Below are 27176 nucleotides of genomic sequence, written 5' to 3' on the forward strand. Positions count from 1 at the left end.
GAATACCAATTTTTTGCATGCAATGTGAAAGTGAATAATAAATAAAAACTGGGTTCAAATGAAATATTTTTGAAGAATTTCGATTATCTGAATACAGTCAAGCCCACTTATAACAATACCGATTTTAACAATATATCGGATATAACAATGGGCAGCCGCTGCACAGTCAGGTTTGCCATGTGTTGTATGGTTTATAAAATAAACAGCTTATTACAATGGTGTCATATTATATTATCAGTTATAACAATCAAATGTGGTCACTGAAAGTCAACAAAAATGCGGTGACTACAAAAGCGCGCACGTATGTGGAGACGCCGACAACGCTGATGCAGCGACAATAAAAGAAGTTTTTAAGATCGGGACAGAGCGCGTCGAGCCAATGCGTTGGTCAGGTGCGCCGGGGAAGCACACATGCCGCGGAGATGCGGGGAAGGACGGAGCACTTCCTCACGCGGAGAAAAAGGGAAGGCGTAAGGCGCTGCTTGGCACGGCTGTTCTGAGGGAGAGCTTTGAGCACTCCCCCTCGAAACCGCCGATGGCCTGCAGAACTCGCGCTCTCTCTGCCTCTGCACGGTGGAGCAGTACATTTTGAGAGTGTGCTGACCATGGTGCACTGCACTATTCTCCCCTATTTGCTTTGTCACTTCGCAGTCGCACGCTTTTGGCAGGCGTGCAGCAGCGTTCGTGCACGTGTCTTTCTAGCGTGGTTCTCCTAGTGTGCCATCACTGTCGCTGCGATCTTGCTGGCACTGGATTTTTCATGAACAGCAATGGAAGATCCTCCTTCAGGAAACGCGACACAAACTGGCGCAGACGAGGAAGCGAAGGGCAATACTGCTAGAAGTTAAGCGGAACATTCTACGTCAGCACAAGGACGGCGTAAAAGTATGCAACTTGGTGTGCAAGTACGACCTGACGCAGCGGACAGTATCGACAATGATCCGCAATGCACTCAGAATTGAGTATAAAATCGATGCCAATACTGCCCATGCAATGAACAATGGCCGGAAAAGGGTTCGATAAGGGGCCTACAAAGACGTAGAATAGGCACTCTACTAGTGATTCTTGAACGCCTGTGCAGCGAATCTCACCGATTAGCGGCCCGAGTTTAGTGCAAAAGGCGAAGCACTTTGCATACCTCCTGCGCAACACCGATTTCTAGCCTTGTGGTAGTTGGATTCAACGGTTCAAGAAGAGACATGGAATCGTCTGCATGGCAGTCGTGGCGAGGCAGGATCGCTCGATGCCGATGCTAGGCAGGAGTGGCTGGAGGAAACACTGCCCTGCGTCTGAGAAGCATACGCGGAGCGGGGCTTGTGCAATGGGGACGAGACTGAACTGTTTTTCCAGATGCTACCGTCAAAGACACACATTGTCAAAGGCGATACCTGTAAGGGCAGCAAGCAAAGCAAATTGAGCGTGACCATTTTCTTGACTGCCAACATGGACGGCAGCGACAAGCACCCCGCCTTCGTCATAGAAAAATCCAAGAATCCCCACTGTTTTTATGGTGCCGCAAGGATCCTGGTTCACTACCGTCATAACGAGAAAACATGGACGATGCGCAAACTTATCAGTAACTGGCTGGTCGAGTTTGATTAGCGGATGCAGCGCGAAGGCAGGAAGGTGGCATTGGTGCTCGGCAATTGCACTGTGCACCAAACAGCTTAGAAGCTCTCGCATGTGGAAGCTTTTTCCTCCCACCTAACACTACTGCGGGCTTGCAGCCTACGGATGCAAGCATGATTGCTTGCTTCAAGGCACTATCGCCGACGTGTTTTGAGCAGGCTCGCGCTGAACCTCGACATTTTTGTCTAAGAACGCCGACCGGCGCCAGATTTGAAGACCTCGCTCCTGATGGCAGTGTAGTTCATTTTCGGAGCACGGGCAGAGCACAGAGGACGGTGACAGTAGCGACAGCAACGACAAACCAGAACCTGTGCAGGTTGCGTCTCACCAGGAAGCTTTGAGAATGATCAACTGCCTCTGGGACTGTTTTTGCTGAGAACCTTCCACTGCAATATGTTCAGCAGTTGGATGCCCTGTAGAAAGGTGTCGGCCAGACTGCCGTGAAACAGACAACACTTACGGATTACAGGTTTCTTCCCGCTACAAAATAAAAAGTGTAAGTACCTCATCCTCATTAAATGTGCAGTTTATGTTTTTTTTTTTTTTTTTTTTCAGCCTTGCTCAGATATAACAATATTATTGGTTATAGCAATAATATTTCCATGGCACTTCAATATTGTTATAAGAGGGTTTGACTGTATCAGTAAAGGTAGTTCAGGCTAAAGACAAATACTTTTCCATAAAGCCTAGCTATGAAAAGAAACAGAGGTACCACAAACAAGGTTCATTTTTAAACATCATCAATATGATTTAATATGCTTGTAAGGTCTACCAGGCATTAAATAAGGGGAGTGGAATCGTATAGTAGTAGTAGTAGCGATAAACTATTTTGGAGAGTAATACCACTTTTACAAATCATAACAATTGCAGTCAGTGAAAAAAAGCCTACTATCACAGTTTGATCTAATGTTTATATGATTGAGAAGCTCACTAAATGCTGTGGGGCTATAGACCTTATGAAGATGTGCTGCCATCTACCAGAAGAAAGCTGAAACGAGTAAACAGCGCCATGTTGGATACAGCGGTCGTAGGATTGCATGCTGCAGAACGTATGAGAGGCTTTCTCGGTTTTGAGATTGTTTTATTTTAAGGCTTAAGAGAGGAATAAAGACCAATAAGTGAATGCCCCGCTTGACTGGGGACTGCCTTATCTTGCTGGTGCTTTTGCTCAGTTGAGTAATCTGCTTAACCAGTTCCACTGCTTCTGTGATAATACGTAGCACAGCACGCTAGCATGTTTGAATAGTCCTCATGTGCATGCCATCATCGCAGCTGGAAATGAAAGCTGCCATCCTAACCACAGCAGCCCCGGAACACCTCCAACTCCGCAGGCGATTCCAACCTCCATAGAGTACAATATCACAGGAGGAGCAAACACTCAACTTGCCTAATTGCAGCCCATACTGAGTCAACCAGCCTGATTCTGTGGCTTGTAAAATATCCAGTGTTGCACATGGCATTACTTTCTTCATGGACTTTCGCTTTCAACTGCTAGCGTGAAATATGTTGCTATCAGTGAGTTCAGTGCACTTTTCAAAAAAGAAATAAGAAAGAGAGAGAGAGAACATGGACAAAGCAAATGACAACTGGCCAGCAATTACTAAACAAATGCAATCAAGCACTTGAGCGACCATAATCATCCAGTCATGTGCCATGTTATGTGGCTCTATCAACCAGATTTTTTTACCCTTGTACACAGGCTGCTAGCAGACACTACTTCGACACCACGCATCATCTGTCGGATGCGCATGGCCCGGGGGCTGTGTGTCGTATGGGCGTCTCCATAGAATACTTGTTTGCGAGCAAGCGTCCGTCAATTCTGTCATCAATGCGCTCTACCACCTATGCATGTAGGTGTGTGTGCTATGCATTGCTACTCATGCTTTATTTTTTTTTCCTTGTTCGGGGGAGTACAACAACAATTTAAAATGCATTGTTCCCTTGTTGACGCAATATCCGAGGGCAGTCTACCATGCAGGTTATGAAGTGGAAATCACCGTTTATACCCAGAATTGCACTAACATCTTTTTTCTGCGGCTGGTCTTCACATATGATAAATGCACGTATTTTGTTTTTTTTTTTATTTTGTGCATGGGGATGTGATTTCTTGATCTCGCCCTGTGGTGTGAAAGGTAACCGGATCGGTGACCTTCGTGTTGAAGGTTGCATATGGAAAGCACGTGTTGTCAGTCACCAGTGTTTCGTCTTTGGCTTTCTTTTAGTGTTCCTTTACAGGAATGTAAGCACGATCGCCAGCAATCCGAATTATAGTTTCCGTATTTTAGAGCAAAGCCAGAGTGGAAAACCTTAGAGCGCAGTATCTTTTCACTGTTAGTATCTGCCAGAGATGTAAAAAATAAACACTATTCCATTATATGCTATGACACTGGCCCAAATGGCTATGCAGTGTTTTCACACACACGAGTACCTTCGAAATAAAACGTACTAGTCTTCCGGCTGCAGATGTCGCAAGAGCTGGCTACTACATTAATATTTATTCAAGACATAATACAAATGGCAAAATGGCATTGTGCCTCACAGCACTGGCTCAGTGGTTATGGCTCTTAAGTACTGAGCCCGAAGCCGTGGATTCGTTCACGGTAGCGATGGTTGCGCTTCGATGAAGGCGAAGCGGGAGGCGCCTGTGTGGTGTGTGATGTCAGCGCACATTACAACGAACCCCAGGTGGTCAAAATCTCATGAGCAGTCCACCATGGCGCATCTCAAGCCGATGCCACTTTGGGATGCTAAACTGAGCTGCTATGCTTCAGCTAGCATTCCTTTGCTGCTGTTTCTTTCTTTGGCATGTATGACAATATACGAGCAGGATTATTTTTTAAAAGGGCGTATCATGCGTGACATGCAGGCTAAATGGTTTGAAAGGCGCTGCAGATTTTCCAGGCATAAGAAGGAACAATCCTAACGCAGCGATATTTATAAATGAAGCGCAACAAAACTTGCCTGCTGTTAGCTCGGCAAGTGAGATGAGCATACAGCAATAAATTGTTGATGTGACTGGCACAGCACCATACAGGAGACAATACAGCCTAATTGGCGAGGTGCGCTACGACTGGCGCGGAGGATGAATAGCACAATAAAAATGGAATCATAACTGAGCCGTACACAAGCGTAATGCTTGAAGTTCAAAAACGTTTTCTCGGCTGTAGGGCATCGAAACGGCAACATTAACGCGACTGCATGCTGAGCACCCAGACAATTAACGTGAATGTCAAACTAAATCCCATAAATAAGACATCGATTTTCACTCTACGACAAGACAAATAGACTCGCCCCCCAATATATCCATGCGGTGAAAAAATCTTCGGCAATATTCTCTAGCGTAAGATTAGCGAATCATGACTACCGTGCAAGAGCAGCCACAGAAATACCGCAGCTCCGCTGTCCTGAAGGCAGTGGCCATGCAGTGGAGTGCCAGTAGCAGAAAATGGCAGCGCCCGAAAACGGCTAAAAAATTTGGTTTATAGGCTGCGAAGTGTGGGCGTAAGGGCCCTGTCACACAGAGCATATCTGCCTTTTGCGCCATCACCCAGTACCACTTTTGTTTCTGAATAAAACGTTGATATAAAATGCGCAAACTGGAAGGGCGAGGTGCAGGGAAATGCAATAAGATGGCTCAGGAAATGGACACAGGAGTAGCAACCCGAGCTGCAGAATGAGTGGAACCATCCCTTCCGCCTTCCCTCACGACACTCGAAAACAAAGCACCGGTTGTGGAATGCTGCCCTAAATGCAGCATTCACAATGATACACAGCTTTCGCATATCACTTTCATCGAACTTTAAGCCCCGCGATGGACCCAAACGCTGTTGTGAGCCAAAGGCACGAAAACGAAATTATGCCGCTAGATGCCCCACTATAATCACTGTTGCTGAACGCACTGCAGTTGTGAAGGCTTGAGCCCAAGTTTTTGTTGTGCACCTTTTTGCTATCCATTGTGGCCCAAGAAACACAGTTTCCAAGTTACCATAAACTGAGAGCGATCGCTGTGAAGCTACTGCAGCAGTGCACGTGTGCCGCATCCTCGCTCCTTGCTACACAAGCCGGCCGCTTCCACATGTACCATATTTCTTATCATATGGTGATGTAAGAAGAGATCACTGCCGCTTGATTCATAGGTACCTGTAGAGTGCACCTTGGCATGATGCACTGAAGAGATGTGTGAGGCTACATTTTGTTTTCCAACTTGCAAATGCGCAGCGGTAACACCATGGTGGCTCTCAATGGCTGTCAACATATCACTGCGCGCAGGCTTTAACTGCATGTTGGCGGTCGACTCTATGAAGGAGCAAGGTAACTCATGTGACAAGTGCTAAATACTGCCGTTCATAAAGATTACAATGTTTCGTCACCGTTTAGATGAAGCAGAAATTCCTAAACATTCAAGAGGTTGGAATAGTTCAAACAGTGAAAGGGCAGTGCCAACTGAATCAAACAAAAAATTCTATTCAAAAACTAGCTAAAGTTTTGAATATTCGCACACCTCTACAAAAATGTATACCACTCACTTGTCATGGAGAGTCTTGTAGACACCCAGCTCATATCCAAGGTATTCGCTGTAAAGACCCCAGCCCTGCAAGCCACAATGCAATTTTTTTTTTTATTTTTTACATTCAGCAGGCAGCTCTCTTCAGCTACAGAAAAGGTAATCAATGCCCTCTAAGTGCACAAAACTCCACATATGAAAGGTAAGCCATACATCTGGAACAAAACTTTCAATCAGAATGGCACTAATATAGTGATACTAAAGGCAGCACTTGGGATAGAGAAGAAACTTTTTACTTGTAATTATTCAGTCTAATATCTGAGGCCAATTTAGAGCTAAAGTGAGAGCAACAACAAGAGCTAGGATAGAGCATATTTTTCCTGCAGCAGCTCATATAGAAAAAAAAAAATCCTTTGAAGTAATTCTCAGAAAGATCAAAGGTAAAACTGCGCGAAGGAACAGGACAAGAGATGAAGGAAAAAAAAAACATTCATGACGACCTAAGAACATACAGCACGTTCACTGAAGTAACCCCAAATGAAGCACAAACAAGAGCTTGAAGGAGTGTGCTTGCACTACTGCTGTATTTTCAAGACCCTATTAACACCCAATAAGGTGTCACTGTAATGAACGGGACAAACAGTGAAATCTAACAAGGCAACTTTTGCATACTGGCAAAATATTTTAGCATCCATGAAGTTCCAACAATTTTATGTTTTTTGTCGAGACAACCGACCAACAATCTCCCACATCCGCCCAATGGCTCTTCATAAGAAATTGCTGACAGCGAAACAGGCTTGGTATGTACACAGGTCCTCCTGTGCAACAGCAAAGGCTTTCGTGTCCTATGTACAAAATTTCTCAGAATAACTGCTCATAGTTTTACCAAAATATAAGACATATTTTAGCTGGATGAGCCATGCCACCTTCATGTGAGCAGACCCGACGTTAGTTATCAGAGGCCCTCATCAAGACAATTTTGCACGCAATGGCAGGTGACAGTGCAGTCACAGTGCAAAAAATGGCAGGATTTTAACTTAGTTAAACCAAGTAAGATATGCAAAAGCTTTAAAGCATAGACGAAAATTGATGGAGACGACTACATGCAATGCACAGCACGAGAACAAGCTGCTGTGTGCGTGTGGGGTGACTGGCTACGGTTATAGCTATGACATTCTGCACTTGTTTCCCATGACAAATTCCTGGGTTTGAATCCACTCCTCTCTGATAACTTTTTTTATTTTTTTTATTTTTGTCTGAGCTTGGCATACACAAGCCACAACATTCACGGTTTGGTTTTGACCATGTGAAGTAGTGCTCTCGCACTAAAACTATTCGAGGTTTAACCAGGTTAAAACTATGGTATACGAAAACTCATTTTGAATTACACGTTCCAGGACACGTGGACTATAACGTCATAATATGGCGAGCCAGTCAGGATTAAGACACATAGGACCCAAGATCACTGCTCGGCTCTGGCATCTGTACGAGTGCTTTTGAACTGAAATTCTACCTCTACTACTAATCTGAATACCATACACGAGTACTTTCGATGACTACAGCCAAGTAAACTGTTACTACTGACGTAAATGTTAACTTTTAACTTCTTCGTTACCATGAGTAACGTGGCTGTTTTTTACAGTCTTAAAAAGATTTGCCTTGCAAAATGTGTGCAGTGTAATAAAAAAAAAAAAAGAAAGATCAATGCATGAAAATGATGGCAATAAAATTACATTCTGAAAACACACCTATTACCACATAAATACTTTATATGAATATTGAAAAAAAGATCTCCAAACAAGGTAAGTTGAAAATGAAAATATTCTACTGACATGATAATATATCTCTAAAAAATTTTTTTTTTAAATTTTACACTATCAAGAATGTTGCAAACTTGTATAGAAACCAGCTACAATAGTTGGAACTCGAAATCCTTTGGAGCTAAAAAAAAATCTGACATGTGAAAAAAGAAAGTTTTCAGTGTGTCCTGAATAAATATAGTATATAGAGTGATAAACATATTCTTCATCATTACAAGTTTTCAATAAGCACCATTTTGAAGAAGTCGAAAAAAACAGCAGAAAAATAAAATTAGGTCTGCCATAACATTAATGATAATCTGCTCAAATGAAAGTTAGAAAGCAATACAATTCCTGTAAAAGCTGCAGAACGTACTAGTTTCACTACGAAAATAAACATTTATGCTCAAGCTCTTTTTGAAATAAAGAAATTATTGTGCTTTTTCTAATTGCTATGGGCTACGATGGGGTGCCCATCCCAAGCTTCTACTGGGCCGGAACTCAGTTCTACTTGGGGATTTTGGAAGCAAATCTTGCCCATATGATGTCGAGACACTACAAATAACAGATACATTATTGATAACATTGGTGCAATGCACAAACCAGATCCAGGAACCAACAAAGTGGAAAACGAAACCTATGGGCAGACAACTACCAAAGTTCCGGGCTGAGCTTGCACAGTTTCAACTATGGAATGGAATCAAATTCATATTATGAAAGAGCATCTTCAGAGCGCTTGATACATAAAAAAAAAAAAAAAAACATATCTGCTACCGAAACATCAGGATAGTGTAAAGAATAATTTCTCAAGCATGTGCAATACCCGTGGTTGATGCAATGCTGTGAGCATGCAACACCAGAATCTCAGCTTCATGGGCATTTCAAAAATTGACACATAGAAAAAATAAAAACTATAAAAAATGTAAATGCACTGCCTAAAGAAGCCTCCAGAAGGTGCAACAGAATCATGGTGGCCCCTGTAGCACTGAAATTGCACCCCATATCCACCAATCACCGGTAATAGATGTATAGTAGAATGGTAAGAGAGGAAACAAGTCCAGCGAGAGTTGACTATGACCTATTGCCCTAAAAGTGAAGGCCAGCAAATCGATGGTGACTTTGAGAGAGGAATATTTGAGAGATTTGAGAGATAGATATTTTAGGACTCCATAATACAACATTTTGGGCGAGTTGGTTACATACATTCATTATTACAGCGCAAAGACGGCACAGAACAAGCGAAGGACACAACAGCGCTGACTGTCAACTAAATTTTATTCGAAACCAGTAGGGCTTTTATACCGCCTGGCGATCAGAAATGGAAAAAAACAGGAAAACATGCAAGAATAGCAACAGGAATGTGCAAGAGTACAAGAACGGAGGTTAGCCGACACGTATCAGATTTCACATTCTAGATATTTGACCTCTTTCTGGGATAATGCCACTGATGGTGTGCTTATGCAATCGTCCTGCAATCTTATAATCATAGAAGCTTCTATAATCTCTCTTGTTAATACGTCTCGGTGTTTCCCTATGACACTGCATTGCCTGTACATAGGTTCACATTGATCATCACTATCATCTTCTGCGCAGCAGTCCCTGCAATGTTTGGCTACGTGGCCTGAGGTAGCAACACGTGCGACATTATCACTGTGCTCTTTTAGCCTTTTGTTGAGACAGCGGCCAGTCTGTCCGATGTACTTTTTCCCACAGGACATGGGCAGAGAATACACCACACCTTCTTGACACGGGACAAAATGATCCCCATGTTTAACTTTTCACCTGCGCGGCTCAATAGTCGTGCAATTAACTTTTTTGCACATCCTGGAAAGTTTTATCGGCGCTGAAAATACTACATCAACCCCCGCCCGACTTTCAATTTTTCGGAGGTTGTGTGACACCTGATGGAGGTAAGGCAAAACAACAACCTTCCTTCTTTCCCTTTGCCTAACCAGTTCGCTAGTGTGGCGAGGTCTCAGGTTTTTCAGCTGCTTTTCTGCCACCGAAACTAGCACATTGGACAGATAACCAGCCATTGTAAGGCGATCAACTTGTTTCGCAAAGCTTTGTCCCATACTATGCTCGCAACACTTCTTTAAAGCATTATTAAAAACAGAATGAATAATGGCCCTTTTTACGAGTTTTGAATGAGCTGATGCATATACAGGATGGGTTTTTTAGCTCGAGGCTCGTATGACCAACACACATGGGACGGAGTGAAATGAAGGGCGAGATCTAAGAACCTGATAGAGTCATAAGTGGGGTTTCATGTGTTATAACCAGTGGTTCAAGACACTCTGTGAACACTAAATGAATCTTTAGGAACTGCCGCTCAAAGCTGAAGTTGTCGTACTGTACAAACACAAAGTAATCGTCAACAAACCTAAAAATGCGGCACACACCAAACCCTTCCAAACGATCTTGCAGTGTTTTATTACGCAAGGCCAAAAACATATCGCTCAAAATCGGGGCTAGGCACGAACCAATACATATCCCGTCTTTCTCAATGTACATATCCCCATTCCATTCTACAAAAGTCAAACTAAGATAAAATGATAACAATTCTAGGAAGGCATCTGCAGCAATTCCGCACTCGGTTTGGAAAGCTATGACACCATGCTTTTCAATGTGGTTATTCTCAGCTGACAGTATCTCCGCCTGGGGAATTGTGTAATACAAGTCTTTTACGTTGAGTGAAAATCCCTGCAGTTTTTTATCGTGATCCCATCCTTTTATGAGGGTGATTACTTCGTCAGAATTTTTTATTCTAAAAAGGTCATCAATAGTTAAAATGTTGAGTGTCTGTTGCAAGTATCTTGCGACCTGCTTCTGCCATGTCCCTACTTCTGAAACTATTCCACGAAACGGCCAGTTGGGTTTATGGGTCTTTGCAGAGAAGAAAATTTCAAGGTTACTTTTGTGACAGTTCTCAATCATACTCGACAACTTGTTTAAATTCAACTTGTTAGTTAGCTTTTTTGCTTGACTCTTAATTTTCGTCATTTTTACATCATCGCGCTTGTCAAACACTGCAAGGACGCTGTCCATTGCTTTCGACATTATTCTGTTTTTAATAATGCTTTAAAGAAGTGTTGCGAGCATAGTATGGGACAAAGCTTTGCGAAACAAGTTGATCGCCTTACAATGGCTGGTTATCTGTCCGATGTGCTAGTTTCGGTGGCAGAAAAGCAGCTGAAAAACCTGAGACCTCGCCACACTAGCGAACTGGTTAGGCAAAGGGAAAGAAGGAAGGTTGTTGTTTTGCCTTACCTCCATCAGGTGTCACACAACCTCCGAAAAATTGAAAGTCGGGCGGGGGTTGATGTAGTATTTTCAGCGCCGATAAAACTTTCCAGGATGTGCAAAAAAGTTAATTGCACGACTATTGAGCCGCGCAGGTGCAAAGTTAAACATTGGGATCATTTTGTCCCGTGTCAAGAAGGTGTGGTGTATTCTCTGCCCATGTCCTGTGGGAAAAAGTACATCGGGCAGACTGGCCGCTGTCTCAACAAAAGGCTAAAAGAGCACAGTGATAATGTCGCACGTGTTGCTACCTCAGGCCACGTAGCCAAACATTGCAGGGACTGCTGCGCAGAAGATGATAGTGATGATCAATGTGAACCTATGTACAGGCAATGCAGTGTCATAGGGAAACACCGAGACGTATTAACAAGAGAGATTATAGAAGCTTCTATGATTATAAGATTGCAGGACGATTGCATAAGCACACCATCAGTGGCATTATCCCAGAAAGAGGTCAAATATCTAGAATGTGAAATCTGATACGTGTCGGCTAACCTCCGTTCTTGTACTCTTGCACATTCCTGTTGCTATTCTTGCATGTTTTCCTGTTTTTTTCCATTTCTGATCGCCAGGCGGTATAAAAGCCCTACTGGTTTCGAATAAAATTTAGTTGACAGTCAGCGCTGTTGTGTCCTCCGCTTGTTCTGTGCCGTCTTTGCGCTGTAATAATGAAAATTTGAGGACTCACGGGATCGGGAGTGGTGGTATAAACCGAATATTGACAACACAGCATACGTTTTGAGCGGAACAAAAAACATCATAGGTGGCCGTACAGCTTTTCTTTTTAAATAAAGTAAAATCTCATTAATTCGACCTTCAGGAAAATCGTTCAGGTTAGTGAATAACCCTAAAATCTGCCAAAAACCGTTTGCATCGCAGCAACTTTTTTAATGAACGCTTGGAATATGGATGTGTATACATTTGAGATGAAAGCTATGCAACGATGACGATTTTTCGCGCGATTCGTCAAGCGCATTGTTTTGTGCCACCGTCTGAGGTGTCGAGATTGCTCCAAAATCACAAGTACCACCGCGGCCCTTTTAGCATTGCGACGCAGTAGCAAGGGTGCCTCGTTACAAACGGCCCCCTTTGCATTATGGGGATGCTTCACCCCACGGTCTGTGATCCGTGAGACTGCAAACTTTTGCAGCTAGTCGGGGTATTTTGGCTCAGAAACATGCAGCTGTATCAAAATGGTGCAACTGGCACAGCTGTTACACCCCTGATCCTTTCAATTTTTGAAAAATGCATCAACGCTTTGGTTTGGTTCATGGGGTTTAATGTCCCAAAGCGAGTCAGGCTATGAGGGATGCAAAAAAGCATTAATGAAGTGCCACTCAATTCATATTATTATGAAGGGAAGTGTTAAGTTGCTGGGCCGTTGTGGAGGAGGGGAGCACTCCAAAACAGCCGCCTCGCTTCTTCTGTTTGTCTTTTCTTTCTGGTTGTTAACCTTGTTGTCAGGGGTTTTTTATGAGTCCGCGTCTGGGCGCCCGTTGAACTTGAAATACGCGAGGAAAGGTTATTTGACCGGGAGTTCGGGGCTGAGACCTTGGGAGGTTTTGGTCGGACCGTGAGACAGAATAGGCATCTCTGCGCCAGACGCGAGAATTACGACTGTCGAGGAAAACAACCTGCGCCGCATCTGCTGCTCATACCACTTAAGGGGCCTGCAAATGTGCACGCTGCAGTGACCTTTGGCCTGTGCGACCGGAAGAGTGTGCTGGTTGCTGTTGCAGCCGCGTGGGAAACCCAGGGTCGTTTTACGGGTAGCACACGTTGTTTAAGTTTCAAAAACAGATCCGTACAAGTCAGGCGTGCCGGCGACGCGGAGACTGCGGAGAGCGAACTGCGTCGTCGTTTAACCTGTCAGCTCAGACCAATAACGGGCAAAGGTTTATGACTCCCCTGCTCAGCGCATTACCGATGGGACGGCACCGACGCAACCGTAAGCGGTGAAAACAAAACACGAAAACGGACGGTCGCTCGAGAAGCGAGCGCGCCATTTACACACAAGCGGTCTCGTGTTTCTGGCTGTGCGAGCTGGGGGTGCCATTTCTAATGCGAGGCCTTCGTAGTATTCGAGCGGAAAGGCGCGCACCGCGCCGTCGAGCTGTCAACGCTCGCGTGAACATAAATATCCCCGCGGTGCTCTCGCCCAGCCGGCCAAGACGCGGGGGAACAGTGGGGCACATCCGGTGCTGTCGGTTCTAAAGTTGACGGAAACATCGCCGCAGCACACGGCGCTCGTGTTGATGAGCGCGGTAGCAATAAATTCTCTTCTTTTTCCCGCTCTTCTTACGGCCAGCGGGGTCCGGACACTACCCTCGTATTTCTTGCTGCCCTATGTGGCCTTGCACGTGTATGCATGGCTGGTGAAAGTGAAAGTGGCGTTCACGTGTCTTTGCTAATTTGTTTTGCCTCGCCCCTGATTTTGAGAATCAGTGTGTCGTCTCCACAGGGGGAAAGGGCGAAGCCCTGTGTGCCCTCTCATGTGTATGCATTGCTGGTGAAAGTGAAAGTGGCGTTCACGTGTCTTTGATAATTTGTTTGGTCCCGCCCCTGATTTTGAGAGTATCTGTGCGTCGTCTCCACAGGGGGAAAGGGCGAAGCCCTGTGTGCCCTCTCATGTGTATGCATTGCTGGTGAAAGTGAAAGAGTGTTCATGTGTCTTTGCTAATGTGTTTTGTCTCGCCCCTGATTTTGAGAGAGTGCCGATGTTGCATTGGCTATTTAAAATGTAGCTTTGTCATTCTGATTGGCTCGAAGAAGCTCTTTTCCTCCGATTGGCCACGAGGTTGGTCACCACGATGTTGAAAATGCATACTTAAGACGGGTGTTTGGGGGAGAAAAGGGACAGACGGAGAGAGACGGGTAGACAGACTGACTGCCGACTTACGACTGGTGGCAGGAAGTCGCGAACTGTTCGCAAAGCCAAAATTTGTTTTTGACCCGTTTCAATAAAGTGCCCGTAGCGCTCGAAAAGTTGTCCCGTCCGTTTCCTGCAACGTGTCCCCGGATCAACGGACCATCTGGAACACCACATCATCCATATATATATATATATATATATATATATATATATATATATATATATATATATATAAGAAAGTTAACTGGAAGTCTTGGATTACAAAGGCAGAAAGGTCAGCCTGAAAAACTATGTTACATACTACACTGTACTTACAACATGGCATGTGCATGAGTAACAAAAGGACACCCTATGCAAGAAAGGCTAACCAGGAGTGTGGCCCCAAGATTTGCAACTTACCTCAACATATGCAGTGTGGAGAGGAAAGTGGACAGGTCCATCATTGTAGCGCCTATCTTCAATATGACTCCGAAAGGATGGCATACCAGGCAGCTCCATAGCATAAGAGCCCTAAAAATACATTCAAAGCACATAACTAAAGTCACCAGTATAGGGAGAGTAGCATGATCAGTAAAGCACACACAGGCAATGGTGTGTAATAAGGGAGTGATTACTCACTGGCATCCACCTAAGTGCAGCCATACAGCTACTAAAGAAACTTACAGCTAAAGAAAAATTCATCTTGGCCTGGGGTTCGAACCCAGGACCCTCAACTGTTGGGGCAGTCACTCCACCAGCTCAGCTAACCAGGATGGCTAGCATTCAGATGGTAAGGTGAAAGTGAATTGATTGATAACTCTAGGTCATAGCGGTGTTGGTCCATTGTTTTAGGAGAAGTAATATACTCCCTCTCCTTCATGGATCACTGCCTTGTCGTGGCAGAGGGGCTTGCGAAACTTGATGAAGTTGTGAGCTCTGCTGTGTAGGGTCACCCAAGATAGACAGGTCCCGGCAGAGAGTTCTGACAAAATGTGATTCACTGGAAAAGGTAATGGCAACCCACTCCAGTATTTCCTGCCAAGAAAACCCTATGGCCTTAATTACAGCATTAATGATATGGCACCGGAAGATGAGCCCCCCAGGTTGGAAGGCGTCCCACATGTTACTGGGGATGAACAAAGGGCGATTCCTAGTAACTCCAGGACGAATAAAACGGCTGGGCTGAAGCCAAAAGGATGCTCAGTTGTGGATGTGTCGGGAAGCGACCGGAAAGTCCGACGTTGCAAGGAGATATATCACATAGCAACATGGGATGCAAGATCTATGACGCAAGGTAAACTGGTTATTGTCAAGCGAGAAATGGACAGATTGAACATTGATATCTTGGGTATCAGCGAGCTCAAGTGGACCGGAATGGGAGAATTTAACTCCAGCGACCATTATGTCTTTTATTGTGGGCACGAATCCAAGAGAAGGAATGGGGTCGCTCTCATAGTAAACAGAAGAATGGGCAAAGCAGTGCTAGGGTACAACCCCAAAAACGACCGAATGATTTCACTTCGGATCCAAGGTCACCCTTTCAACATAACAGTTATCTAAGTTTATGCACCAACCACTACTGCTGAAGAAGCTGACGTTGAGAGATTTTATGCGGACCTGCAATGCCTTTTAGACTGCACTCCATCATCAGATGTCGTTTTTCTCATAGGAGACTGGAATGCTAAGGTCGGGAGTGAAGAAATATCCGGAATTACAGGTAAGTTCGGTCTTGGTGAGCCAAATGAAGCTGGGCAGAGGATAGTAGAATATTGTCAAGAAAACAACCTGACCATAGCGAATACTTATTTTCAACAGCACAAGAGGCGCCTGTACACATGGACTTCACCGGACGGTCTGTACAGGAATCAGATCGATTATATTCTTTGCCGGCAGAGATGGAGAAGCGCTATACAAGCAGTAAAAACAAGGCCTGGGGCCGATTGTGGTATCGATCATCAGCTTCTCGTTGCCAAAATTAAGCTTCGATTGAGGAAAACACAGAAAACTAGATGGCCTTTCAGGTATGACCTGGATCAAATTCCATCAGAATATGCTGTGGAAGTGAGGAATCGATTTCAAGAATTAGGTCTAGAAGACAGAGAGCCTGAAGAGATGTGGACTGATGTTCGTGATATAATACAAGAAGTTGCTACTAAGGGGTAGTTCCAAAGCAAAAGAAATGCAAGAAAGCAAACTGGTTATCTGAAGAGGCTTTGCAAATAGCTGAGGAAAGGGGGATGGTAAAAGTTATGGGGGAAAGAGAAAGATACAAGGTTCTCAATGCGGATTTTCAGAAAATAGCAAGGAGAGATAAGAACGCCGTCCTGAACATACAGTGCCAAGCAGTTAAGGACAACAGCCAATTAAAGAACACAAGAGCTCTGTATAAGACAAAGATATCAAAGGAAGCTTCTGTGGTAAGTTGGGCGTGATAAAAGACAAACGAGGCAAGGACCTCACTGAAGCCTCATAGATAAAGAAGAGGTGGCAGGAATACACAGAACTGTACAAGAAGGACCTGGATGTGCAAACCCAACATAAGACGGTTGTGATTACTGATCTCGAGCCGGGCATCCTGAAGAGTGAAGTTGAATGGGCCTTAGCCAGCCTTGCTAAGAACAAAGCTAACGGAATTGATGGCATTCCAGCTGAGTTGCTTCAAAACCTCAACCATGATGCTGTTAACATTCTGCATACATTATGTCAGAAGATTTGGACAACCCTGCAGTGGCCAAAGGATTGGAGGAGGTCAGTTTACATCCCCATTCCAAAGAAAGGCAGTGCCATAGATTGTTCCAACTACCGCACGATCGCACTTATTTCGCATGCTAGCAAGGTGATGTTGAAAATCCTCCAAGGTAAGCTGCAGCAGTGTGCGGATCGGGAGCTTCCGGACGTGCAAGCTGGGTTTCACAAGGGCAGAGGAACTAGAGACCAAATTGCCAACCTTCGCTGGATCATGGAAAAAGCAAGAGAGTTCCAGAAACCCATCTACTTCTGCTTTATTGATTATGCGAAAGCGTTTGACTGCGTAGATCACAGCAGATTGTGGCAAGCTCTCCAAGAGATGGGAGTTCCGGTTCACCTCATCTGTCTCCTCAGGAACTTGTATGAAGGGCAAGAGGCCACAGTCAGAACTAGGCATGGTCTTACTGATTGGTTTCCAATTGAGAAAGGAGTGAGGCAAGGCTGCATACTATCGCCCTGCCTATTTAACCTATATGCAGAGTGCATCATGAGGAAGGCCGGTCTGGACGAGTCTTCAGCTGGAGTGAAGATTGCTGGAAAACTTACCAACAACCTTAGATATGCGGATGATACCACTTTAATGGCAGAAAGTGAAGTGGAACTCAAGAGACTTCTGATGCGCGTACAAGAAGAGAGTGAGAAGTTTGGGCTTAAACTGAACATTAAAAAGACAAAGATCATGGCGTCTTGCCCTATCAAGTCCTGGAGCATCAATGAACAAGAAGTGGAAGCTGTGACAGATTTTCTGTTCTTGGGCGCCAAGATTACCTCGGAAGGAGACTGCAGCCATGAAATAGGAGACGCCTGCTTCTGGGAAAGAGAGCAATGGTTAGCCTTGACCACCTAGTAAAGAGCAAAGACATTAGTCTGCCAACCAAGATCCGTATAACTCGTGCTATGGTCTTTCCAGTTGTGATGTATGGATGCGAGAGTTGGACTGTGAAAAAGGCTGACCGCCGAAGAATTGATGCGTTTGAATTGTGGTGCTGGCGAAGACTCTTGAGAGTTCCTTGGACTGCCAGAAGATCAAATAAGTCGATATTGTCGACCATAAACCCTGACTGGTCATTGGAGGGTCAAATTCTAAAGTTAAAGCTCAGCTACTATGGTCATCTGATGAGAAGAGAGGAGTCGCTGGAGAAAGATTTGATGTTGGGAAAGGTTGAGGGTCGCCGGAGAAGGGGTAGGCAGCGAACGCGATGGTTAGATGGCATCCTCGAGGCACTGCAGATGAAGTTATGTGATGTTCGGAAGATAGTGAGAGACCGGAAAGCGTGGCGTGACATGGTCCATAGGGTCACGAAGAGTCGGACACGACTGAACGACTGAACTGCACTGTATATACTCCCTTATTACAAATCTACTCCAACTTGGGGGATTCCCCTAAAACATTGGACTAGGCAACAATTCCCTGTTGCAACAGGACGTAACAGTGTTCGTGCAACTACTGCATTTCTTCCTTTTACGGCAAATGACGAGTTCCAGCACTTATAAGTTAAGTTAAACTGTTAGTTGGGAAATGCTTATGTAACAAGGGTATAAGTGAAATTTAGTTAGCATAGAGTGGATCTGTAGCTCTTTTTACACAAACTGTTAATGTGTAAAAAGCCCTTGGAGTATGATGACCAGCTTTAATAAGCGCCACAAGGCCCCTCCGCACTTGTATGAGTTACTGATCTTACTTCACATGCTGGAGTGCAGTGCAAGATATGAGACATCCACCACAATATCAGATGAGAGAGAAAGAAAAGATAGATGCAAGCTGCATGCGCCAAACATGGGTTTATAATAAGCAGTGCATTTCTGTGACAAGACAAACTACCTAAGGATGGTTGCACATACTCAGTGTAGTTGTGATTACCATGTGTACACGTAGATATAACACAACCACGAACATAATGTGAGAGTGAGAGAGAGAGAGAAAAACTTCATTAAAGGCAAAATAAAGACCTTCGATTTGCTCTTCCACTAAGCGGCCAAGTATGAAATCTCATGAAAATGGAAAAATAAAACACTATGAATACTATAACGCAATATCTACCTATTCAGGTAAACTACAACTGAGGGCTCGAAAAAACAAGAAGAATGTACGAAATAATACTAAAGCAACGAACATGCTGAAGTTATTTAAGAGGCAACTCTATAAATGCACACGACATCAAGCATGGTAAAGCGCCCGACAAGTTAGTGCACGCAAGCCACCCATGCAGCAAAGGCCGCTGTCATCACCACGCTGCCATCGCTGCGAAGTTAATTTCGCTTTCTTTCTTCTTTATCCTACTTAAATCTTTCACTGCAGGTCCTCTTCCAACAGACTGCGCCACCTTTCAATATTCGCCGCCACCTTATCCAAGACCCATGAGCGCCACACGGCTCAAAGGCAGTCGAAAAGCTGGCTTCTCCTAACGGCTTGTGGGCTGAGTTGAGAAACATGCTATAGCTATCTTGAACACTTGGGGTTGAAGTTGTAAGCAAGTACATTTAGATGCGCACAGAATAAAGCCTAAATCTGATAACTATAAATGAGCACTCATTTATTGTTTCCTACATGCACATTCATCTGCACAGCCTACATATTCATTCAGCACAGCTAAGGAGAAATGTCCCCTTATTTGTTCAATTAAAGCTAATGTCATCTGAAATGTGACAACAAGCAAGTGAAATTGGTCCGTTAGAAGAGGTCAGGGAGTATAGTACTTAGATGCGTGCAGAGGAAAGCCTAGAGTTGGAAAAAAAAAAAAAAACTTTTTTTTTTCCCCCCACGCAAACGTTCATCTGGCCAGCTTTAATATTGAAACAGCATGGCTAAAAAACACAAAACTACAACACCCTTATTACAAATTTGATATTCAACAGGAAGCAATTTGAAGAGTGCATTATAATTGGCTGCACAGGAAATTGTATGGCTTATTCAATGCTGTATACAATGCCACCTACCTGCAAATGGTGACCAGGATTACCTTCATGCAATGCCAAAGCAGGCATAAGGTACTTTGGCCTGAAGCAAAAGAAAGGAAGAAAGTTAACAGCACCAGATGCAAACATAACATTTTCATAAATCATGCATCTTTTTATTTCAAAGCAGCATAATTAAAAAGGGGACAATAAAAGACAATTTTTGAGTTTTTTGGTAACAATTAGCAGGCGTCATGTGCCAAATTTTGTGCACTCCACAAATATGGTCCCGGTAACTTTCCACAGAGCACGGATTCTTTCTTAAATACAAAAAAAGAAGACAATTTATGAATACTTTACCAATGACTGACTTTTATCATCACTGAAATGGGCATGGAGCAGCTGTTGAAATATTTTATGATGATAAATAATGGAGCCTCTTTCTGCAGTGCGTAATTTTAAAAAAGAAACAGAAGGCATTACAGGGCAGTACCGGTATAAAAGGCGAAAGAGTGCCCTTCATGAAATACAAAATTGCAGAAGCTTTATTGCACAATTTCGACAATCGCCTTTTCATCGTACCAAGTGCCAAATGGCTCACATAATATATACCTCTAAGGCTTTAAAGCAAAAAAGATGCAAGCCAACAATTGTCATTTTGTTCATCCAATACTCAGATTATATAAACTTTCACAAGGTTTTCATGCAAGCTGCACTGATAAAAAGAAACGAAATAATGATTTCCATTGAGCACCTACGCTTAAATGAGTGTGAATATTAGACTTAAAATAGCTTACCAATTGTATCTTTTTTTTTTTCACAGATTAAGTGCAGGAACTAAATATGACAGTTCATTATGCACATGAGCTGTTCTCATGTGATTGACCCCCCCCCCCCCCCCCCCTTCCGTTTTCCCTAAACATCCCCAATGCTTTTTCAACTTATATATAATTTTTTGTTTATTTACTTATAAAATCAGTAATATTATTTCACTTTAAGAACAGGCAGGTGATATACTCATTCCTGCACTGGCAGTAGAGCACACAATTCATACAGCAAGACATCACCCAGCCAACCACAAGAAAATAAAGAGTGCATTATGGGGCATCAACTTCAATCAACCAAATAGGGCTAAGAAACGTACGATCTGGAAAGGTCTGCAGCATTGACATAGAATATTCCAGGACGAGAAAAATCCGGCGTGCCCTGAATGTACATGGCACATGGACCACCTGACTTGGAGGCATCCTGGAGCTGAATTCTAGAAAAAAAACCAAGACAGCATAATTAAGATGAATAAAGCTCTGCTAATACAAGGATACTGGTGCAGGCAGGGTTAAGGCACTCGACTACTGTTCCCAAGGATGCGGGATCGAATCCTGGCCTTGGCGGCCGTTTTTCGATGCAGGCAAAAAGCCAGGCCCCCGTGTGCCGTTTGATGTCAGTGCACGTTAAAGATCCTTAGGTGGTTGAAATTACTCCGTAGTCCTCCACTACGGCACCCCTTTCTCTCTTTCCTCTTTTCCTTTATTTCTCTTTTTCCACTTTCACTCCCATCTTTCTCCCTTCCCTTGCGGTGCGGTTCAGGTGTCCACAGAACAACAGATATGGCGCCTTTCCTTCCCTGTGAAACAATTATTATTATTATCCAATACTCATCGAATACAAACATGAGGCAAAAACACTTTCAAATATCCAGACAGTATGAAAAAAAAAAAATAGATTTCAGGAAAAGATAAATAGGCTGTAATGAGGAGAATCAGCCAATTTGCATGGCAATGATCTTTAGTGAAGCACTGCTGCTCTAAAGGCTAGCAGTTGTTGTTCTTTCAGAGTGAGCGCGAGCTTCGTCAGCTTCGTCTTCACCTCGGACGTTTGTCCTCTCGTGCGCTGGCTGCTGGCACTCTAAGTGCCAATCATCCATCTTACAAGGCGAACATTGGTGTCCTTATTTATTTAAAAAATGTATGGTCTTTAAAACTGAAATCAAACAGAACCGACTTGGCACCATACAACAAAAAATGTGCCCAGAAATGTGTACCAAGTAGCTTTGATGTAGAACCCCTTTATAGTAAAGTCATTGGGACAAGCAAAAATCTGTACTATACCAGGGTCTTTATTATATCAGTTGTTGGTGATGACATGGTGCTGATAGATGCTGTCTGATAGTTAAATGGGCACTTACTGAACACATTTTGTTGCTTAATAATAATAATAATAATAATAATAATAATAATAATAATAATAATAATAATAATAATAATAATAATCTCTCCGTTATTATCTCTTCACGCAATATTTTTCAGTTATAAAAATTTTTTACATCTTGGGGAAGTACCTATCTTAAGTATGAGGACAACCAAGTATGATTTAATGTGAAAACCAAAGCCTTGCATGAACACAGTGTCACTTTTTGCTGTTTCTGTCCTTTAAAAGGCAATAAATGACAAATGCGCATGACAGTCAAGTGCTGCAAGACCGCACATGCTGCACCTCCACTTCTTGCCTCCGCTGCCTTATGCTTCGTGCTGCACAGTGCTGTGAATGTTTGCCCAATTCTTCCCTTCCCTTTTTCTTGCTTCACTTTTATTATCCTTTACTTTCTGAATGGACTGCACCATCTCCTTTCCATTTTTGTAGACAGTTTTACTTGTTTTTTTATTACACGCTACATGCCTTCCCTCACAGCTCCAATTCCTCCGTAAAGTAGGCTTCTCCTGAATACTGCTAAGCCTGGTGGTAAAGCCATTTAAAAGAACACACTGTGTTATTTTCTTTCTTCGAATACAAAAAATCTTTGCCTTGCGATTCTACATAAGGGGAGGACGACGATTTCATATCATGGGAGTCGTCGCAGCGGCCAGGTGCTCTTTACTATAACCGATTTTTGCCAAAAAATGTCTTTACTATAAAGGGAAAAAAATGTACAGTTGTCTATAGAAGATGAACTGGGACTTCAGTTTCACTTTACTATATCCGAGTTTTTACTATATTAGAATTTACTACAGCGGGATTCTACTGTATAAGGTTTAACATCCCAAAGCAACATCGGCTATGAGGAATGACGTAGTGGAGGGCTCTGAAAATTTCAACTGCCTGGTGTTCATTAATGTGCAGTGACAATGCACAAGACATGGGCACCTTGCGGTTCACCTCTACTGAAAGGTGTCCTCCATGGACAGCACTGAACTCACACCCTCGGATACTGCTTGCTTAGACAGTACAACATCATTCAACCTGAAACAACGCACAACAACAGCAAATGAAATTTATCTATCTACACGACTAACAGCTAAAAAATAACCTGGCGGACAGGAGTAAGACCTCATTATTTCGAACTCCAAGTGACTGGAAGAAAAACCCAAAACGCCCAAAGATCGAGTTATTAAAGCCCCCGCCTTCCCTTCTGCACCCTCCTCAAGAAAATTTATAACTTCCAAAAATGCAAAGTTGCACCACAAGTACACTAAACTGCACAAACGGCAAACAGCCCATGATGCATGGGTGTGCATGCAGTTCTGGCTTTGGTGTGCTGGAGAACAATGCAGATGTAAGTGAGGGAAACACAAATAGGCAATGAAATGATCAGACTTCCTCTGAAATAAATTTAAAAAAAATCACAGAAAATTGGCAAGTCAATCTGATGATAATGCGAGCATGGCCCATGCCACAGCATATGTTACCGCTCATGCTTTCTTGCATAGTTTGATTTCTTTACTTTTTACTGCTACTTGCTCTCGTTTAACTGCATGGCCTGCGCCTGCACATGCACAGCATTGGCGAGATAACTGCACCCACTCCACTACTCTCCCCAGCACTGCATGCGTCTGTTCCCATGGCAACAGGCAAGGTCTCCATGTAAAGGTATTCCTTTCGTCCTCCTCTGACATGGGCTGTAGTGGCTTAGTGGAATGCGTACTCAAATTCCAACCCAAAGGTTGCGAGTTCGAATCTTTCTGCAGGTCTAAGTGTTTCTTTTTTCATTGTTCAAGAGCCTCAGAAGGACAGCATATTTAAGATATAGGGCTGCTAATGTGCACATGCTAAAAGAAATGACCAAGACGCATCTGTTGAAGCCCAAAACAAGCTTACAACTATGTTCGGACAGCTGGCGATGTGTGGCTAATAGACGCGGGCTGGCAGCTAAGCTCAGGAACTAAAACCAAACAACTAGGCTATTATTTGGTTTAGTTACTCGGGCCCTACTATCATCATGACACATTCATTGTGCAAAAAGGAATGATCTTCAAATTATCACTAGCCCTGTTGATGATAGCCCCAACTCAGTCCCCCTCCTACAAGATGGTAGAGCTCATGCTAGAAGATTTCTGAACACAAAACGACGAGTGGCTATGCGTGTGATCTTGAAGTATGAAAAAAATTATGGAGGGCTAAAGCAAAAAGCTGCATGCTTTCGAGTTATGATTTTTGGATAAAGATGGTCGACCATCTTGTTGGGCATCGCGTGGTGTGCAGAAAACCTCTCCTGCAGAATTTCATATGATGTCCAGGCCAGGCGGGTACGAAAGTGAAAAGTACAGAGTCGTCCACTTCTAGCTATAACAAGGTCACTGCTTACAAAGCGCCACTGTGTTTAAAGCAGGCATGCAATAAAGCTAAGTGGCAGGCCATCCAAAGCCTTACCTTTGGGTCCCTCTGTGCTTGCAGCGCTTTATAGTGATGTGTGCCTGCGTCGGACGGACGCAATGTTGCTTTGAAAACAGTGACCGCGTTACGGCTAGAAGTGGATGACCCTGTAGATGGGATAAATAATGGAAAGAAAAGAAACTGAAAATGATGACTTTGTACTGATTTCCTGAAACTTTGAAATCAGATGTTGAAGTAATTTGTCCAGATATTGTGGTTTTGAAAATGTTGGATTAACGAAAGTGTTAGGCATCATTTCGCTGTAAATACTAAATAATTTTCAAATATTCAAACAATTCTATTTATTTCTATTTCCCGAACTGAACAACAATCATGTTGGACCGATGCTGAATATTCGCACACCCCTAAAAAGCACACACGGAAGAGACAGCGCTTCAAACCAGGTGGGCACCAGCACATTGTGCCATCTGGGATGAAGAAAATCAATACCAGAATAGCAATCTACCAATTTGAAGAGTGGCAGATACAGTCTTGCATATCCAAATTTGCATCTAGCCACTTCTAAGTTGTGCCATGGAGTGAAAATGGAATCCTTTATACAATGAACACTTAGACTAAGAGTGGCAAAGGTATTCTAAACCTTTGCTACGTAGGCTCACAAAAAAGCCAGCTAAAGAGTTAACAATCCAAGAGGCAAAAAAACAAAAACTGGAAGACTTTTGCTCATAAGCACCCCCAGAAAAGAAGACTGTGGCACTCCAAAAAAATATGGGAGACATTTAGGCTTTGCCTTTAAGGGCATAACGCAATAGCATAGGTTACGACCCCACATATAAAGCCCCATTTTAACTAACTCGTATGAACGTGCATGCGTGGCCTAGGGGTTACGTGAATGCAAGGATTCTAGCAGGCTGATTGTGATATCACCCTCCCTCACAAAAGGAGAAGCCCTATCTGGCAGCTCCTGCCAAACGTAATGACAGGCAACCCTACGTCCAGTTAGTGCTTGACCATGTCAGCTTCCCACTACCGCCTGCCAGCGCCATGCTTGTGAATTTTCCCTCAAAATGCCAACGCCGGACTTTCGGTGAACAAGGCCTTTTACGCTATCATATTATAAAATATGGTAGCTATCGCATTTTGTGTGCCAGTGAAACCGTCTTACTCAGCTGCTCAGGCATGCTAGTTCAGAAATGGAGGCTGAGCAAGGCAGACACTTGGCGATGCTATATATTGTCTCCAAAACTTTATTCATATATCAGGATTCATTAATGCGCAAGAAGTCTCTCACATGCGAAATTGGACCTAGCAATGAAAGAACCTCAGATATTTTCTGGGTTAACAACTGTTCTCTGAGAAGTGTGCACGTGTCTACTGCTTCATATTACAAAATATCTAGGAGTTAAATTTGCTAGTGACCTGTCATGAAACCACCATGTTGTTTATCATCCAAAGCTAACCATGGACTTAACTTGACCTGAAAAAATTTCTGGCAAGCGTTTCTTGAACTCAAATGTCATACCTGACAAACTAGCACGCAATATTTGAATACAGTTTTTCTGCACAGATCCTTCCATGACTCGAAACATATATGAGCTTGAGCTTGAGTGTGTGCACAAATGTGCAGCCTGTTTGTTTCTGGTGACTACAGCCTCACAAAAACTGCTGTTATGATTTGAAATGATTTGGGTGGCTTACAAAAAAAAAAAAAAAAAAAGTAGTACTAAATATCTCAGATTGTGTCTAACAAATTTCAGGGCAGAACCCTGACCTGAAGGACATATCAACATGAACATATGTCATCTCAAATATATACAAATCAATGAGAACCATTGAATACAACTGTAGGGTAAATATATTTAACTAAATATATTTAAAAATAAAATATTTAAATATACTTTCAACCTGAAAACAAAGCAAGACTGGAACCATTTAACAAAACACATTATCACTAGAAGTGATGCTTGCTGGATGTGTTGATTCATAAACATAAAACGGCACGTCAAGACAGCACAATCTCGTTGTGCATTCCTTCTTTTTCCAGTCTTGTTATGCAACATTTTACCAACGTTACCACCTCTGCTTCCTTATGACCTTCTACTAACCTGATTCAATAGAAGGGAGCCAACAGCCACCGACACAAAGGAAAGCAGATCTTTTTTATTTAGGTGTTGATCAATGTGAAGCAATAATGTAATCACAGAGATAATTAGCATCGTTGCATTTTGCGATAGTTGGTTTTTCATTATGGATGGAAATTTTGCACCATAATAGACAAGACAAGAAAGGGGACACAAACAGATGCAAATTTCAACTTGAAGTTTGCAATGAAGAGAGTTAAGTTTGCACCTGTGTGTGTCCCCTTTCTTGTCCTCTCAGCCGTATGCACAAAATTTCCATCCATCATAAAGATAACCGATTACAACACAAGAAAAATAACAAGCACACCGCTGGTGGAGTCCAAATCCACGATTGCCACACTATAGTGCGTTTTATGCCAAAACCCTAATTATTTTGTAACCAAAAGATGCGATACATCTTGGCTTCGCCCCTAATTTTTGCTTTGATGCAAGTCCTTACATAGTACTGCACTAAGTTGCTTGGAAAAAGGCGTTGTTGAACTGTCAGTGTCTCCAGTGTCTGAAAAATATTGTTTATGCACATATATAAAGGTTAGTACCACTGGTTGTCACATTTCTGTAAGGTCAATGAACACATCTGGACTGTAATCAATCAGACAGCCTTCGCTCAGCCCTGCATTGTCGTGCATGATTCTATCGTCCTTTGTCACACGACTTTTCAATCAGTCAGACAATCTTGCCAGTTGAGGGAGCATACG

At 43.2% G+C, this 27176-nt stretch overlaps 1 protein-coding gene across 8 annotated transcripts in view; it reads right to left on the reverse strand.

The window, feature by feature from the left end:
* The window catches only part of LOC146203505 (uncharacterized), a 114933-nt gene that overhangs the window by 27241 nt on the left and 60516 nt on the right, over nt 1–27176 (reverse strand). For all 8 annotated transcript variants that reach the window (XM_084588812.1, XM_084588809.1, XM_084588811.1 and 5 more), the window contains 4 exons: nt 20874–20990; nt 19772–19832; nt 14507–14617; nt 6156–6220 (listed from right to left, as the gene is read on the reverse strand). In XM_084588812.1, the coding sequence (XP_084444938.1) occupies nt 6156–6220; nt 14507–14617; nt 19772–19832; nt 20874–20990 (354 nt within the window). The remainder of the gene's footprint in view (nt 1–6155; nt 6221–14506; nt 14618–19771; nt 19833–20873; nt 20991–27176) is intronic.

The sequence above is a fragment of the Amblyomma maculatum genome, chromosome 1 (genome assembly GCF_055883805.1).
Source record: "Amblyomma maculatum isolate TAMU_Amacu chromosome 1, ASM5588380v1, whole genome shotgun sequence".
In the NCBI taxonomy this organism is placed as follows: Eukaryota; Metazoa; Arthropoda; class Arachnida; order Ixodida; family Ixodidae; genus Amblyomma; species Amblyomma maculatum.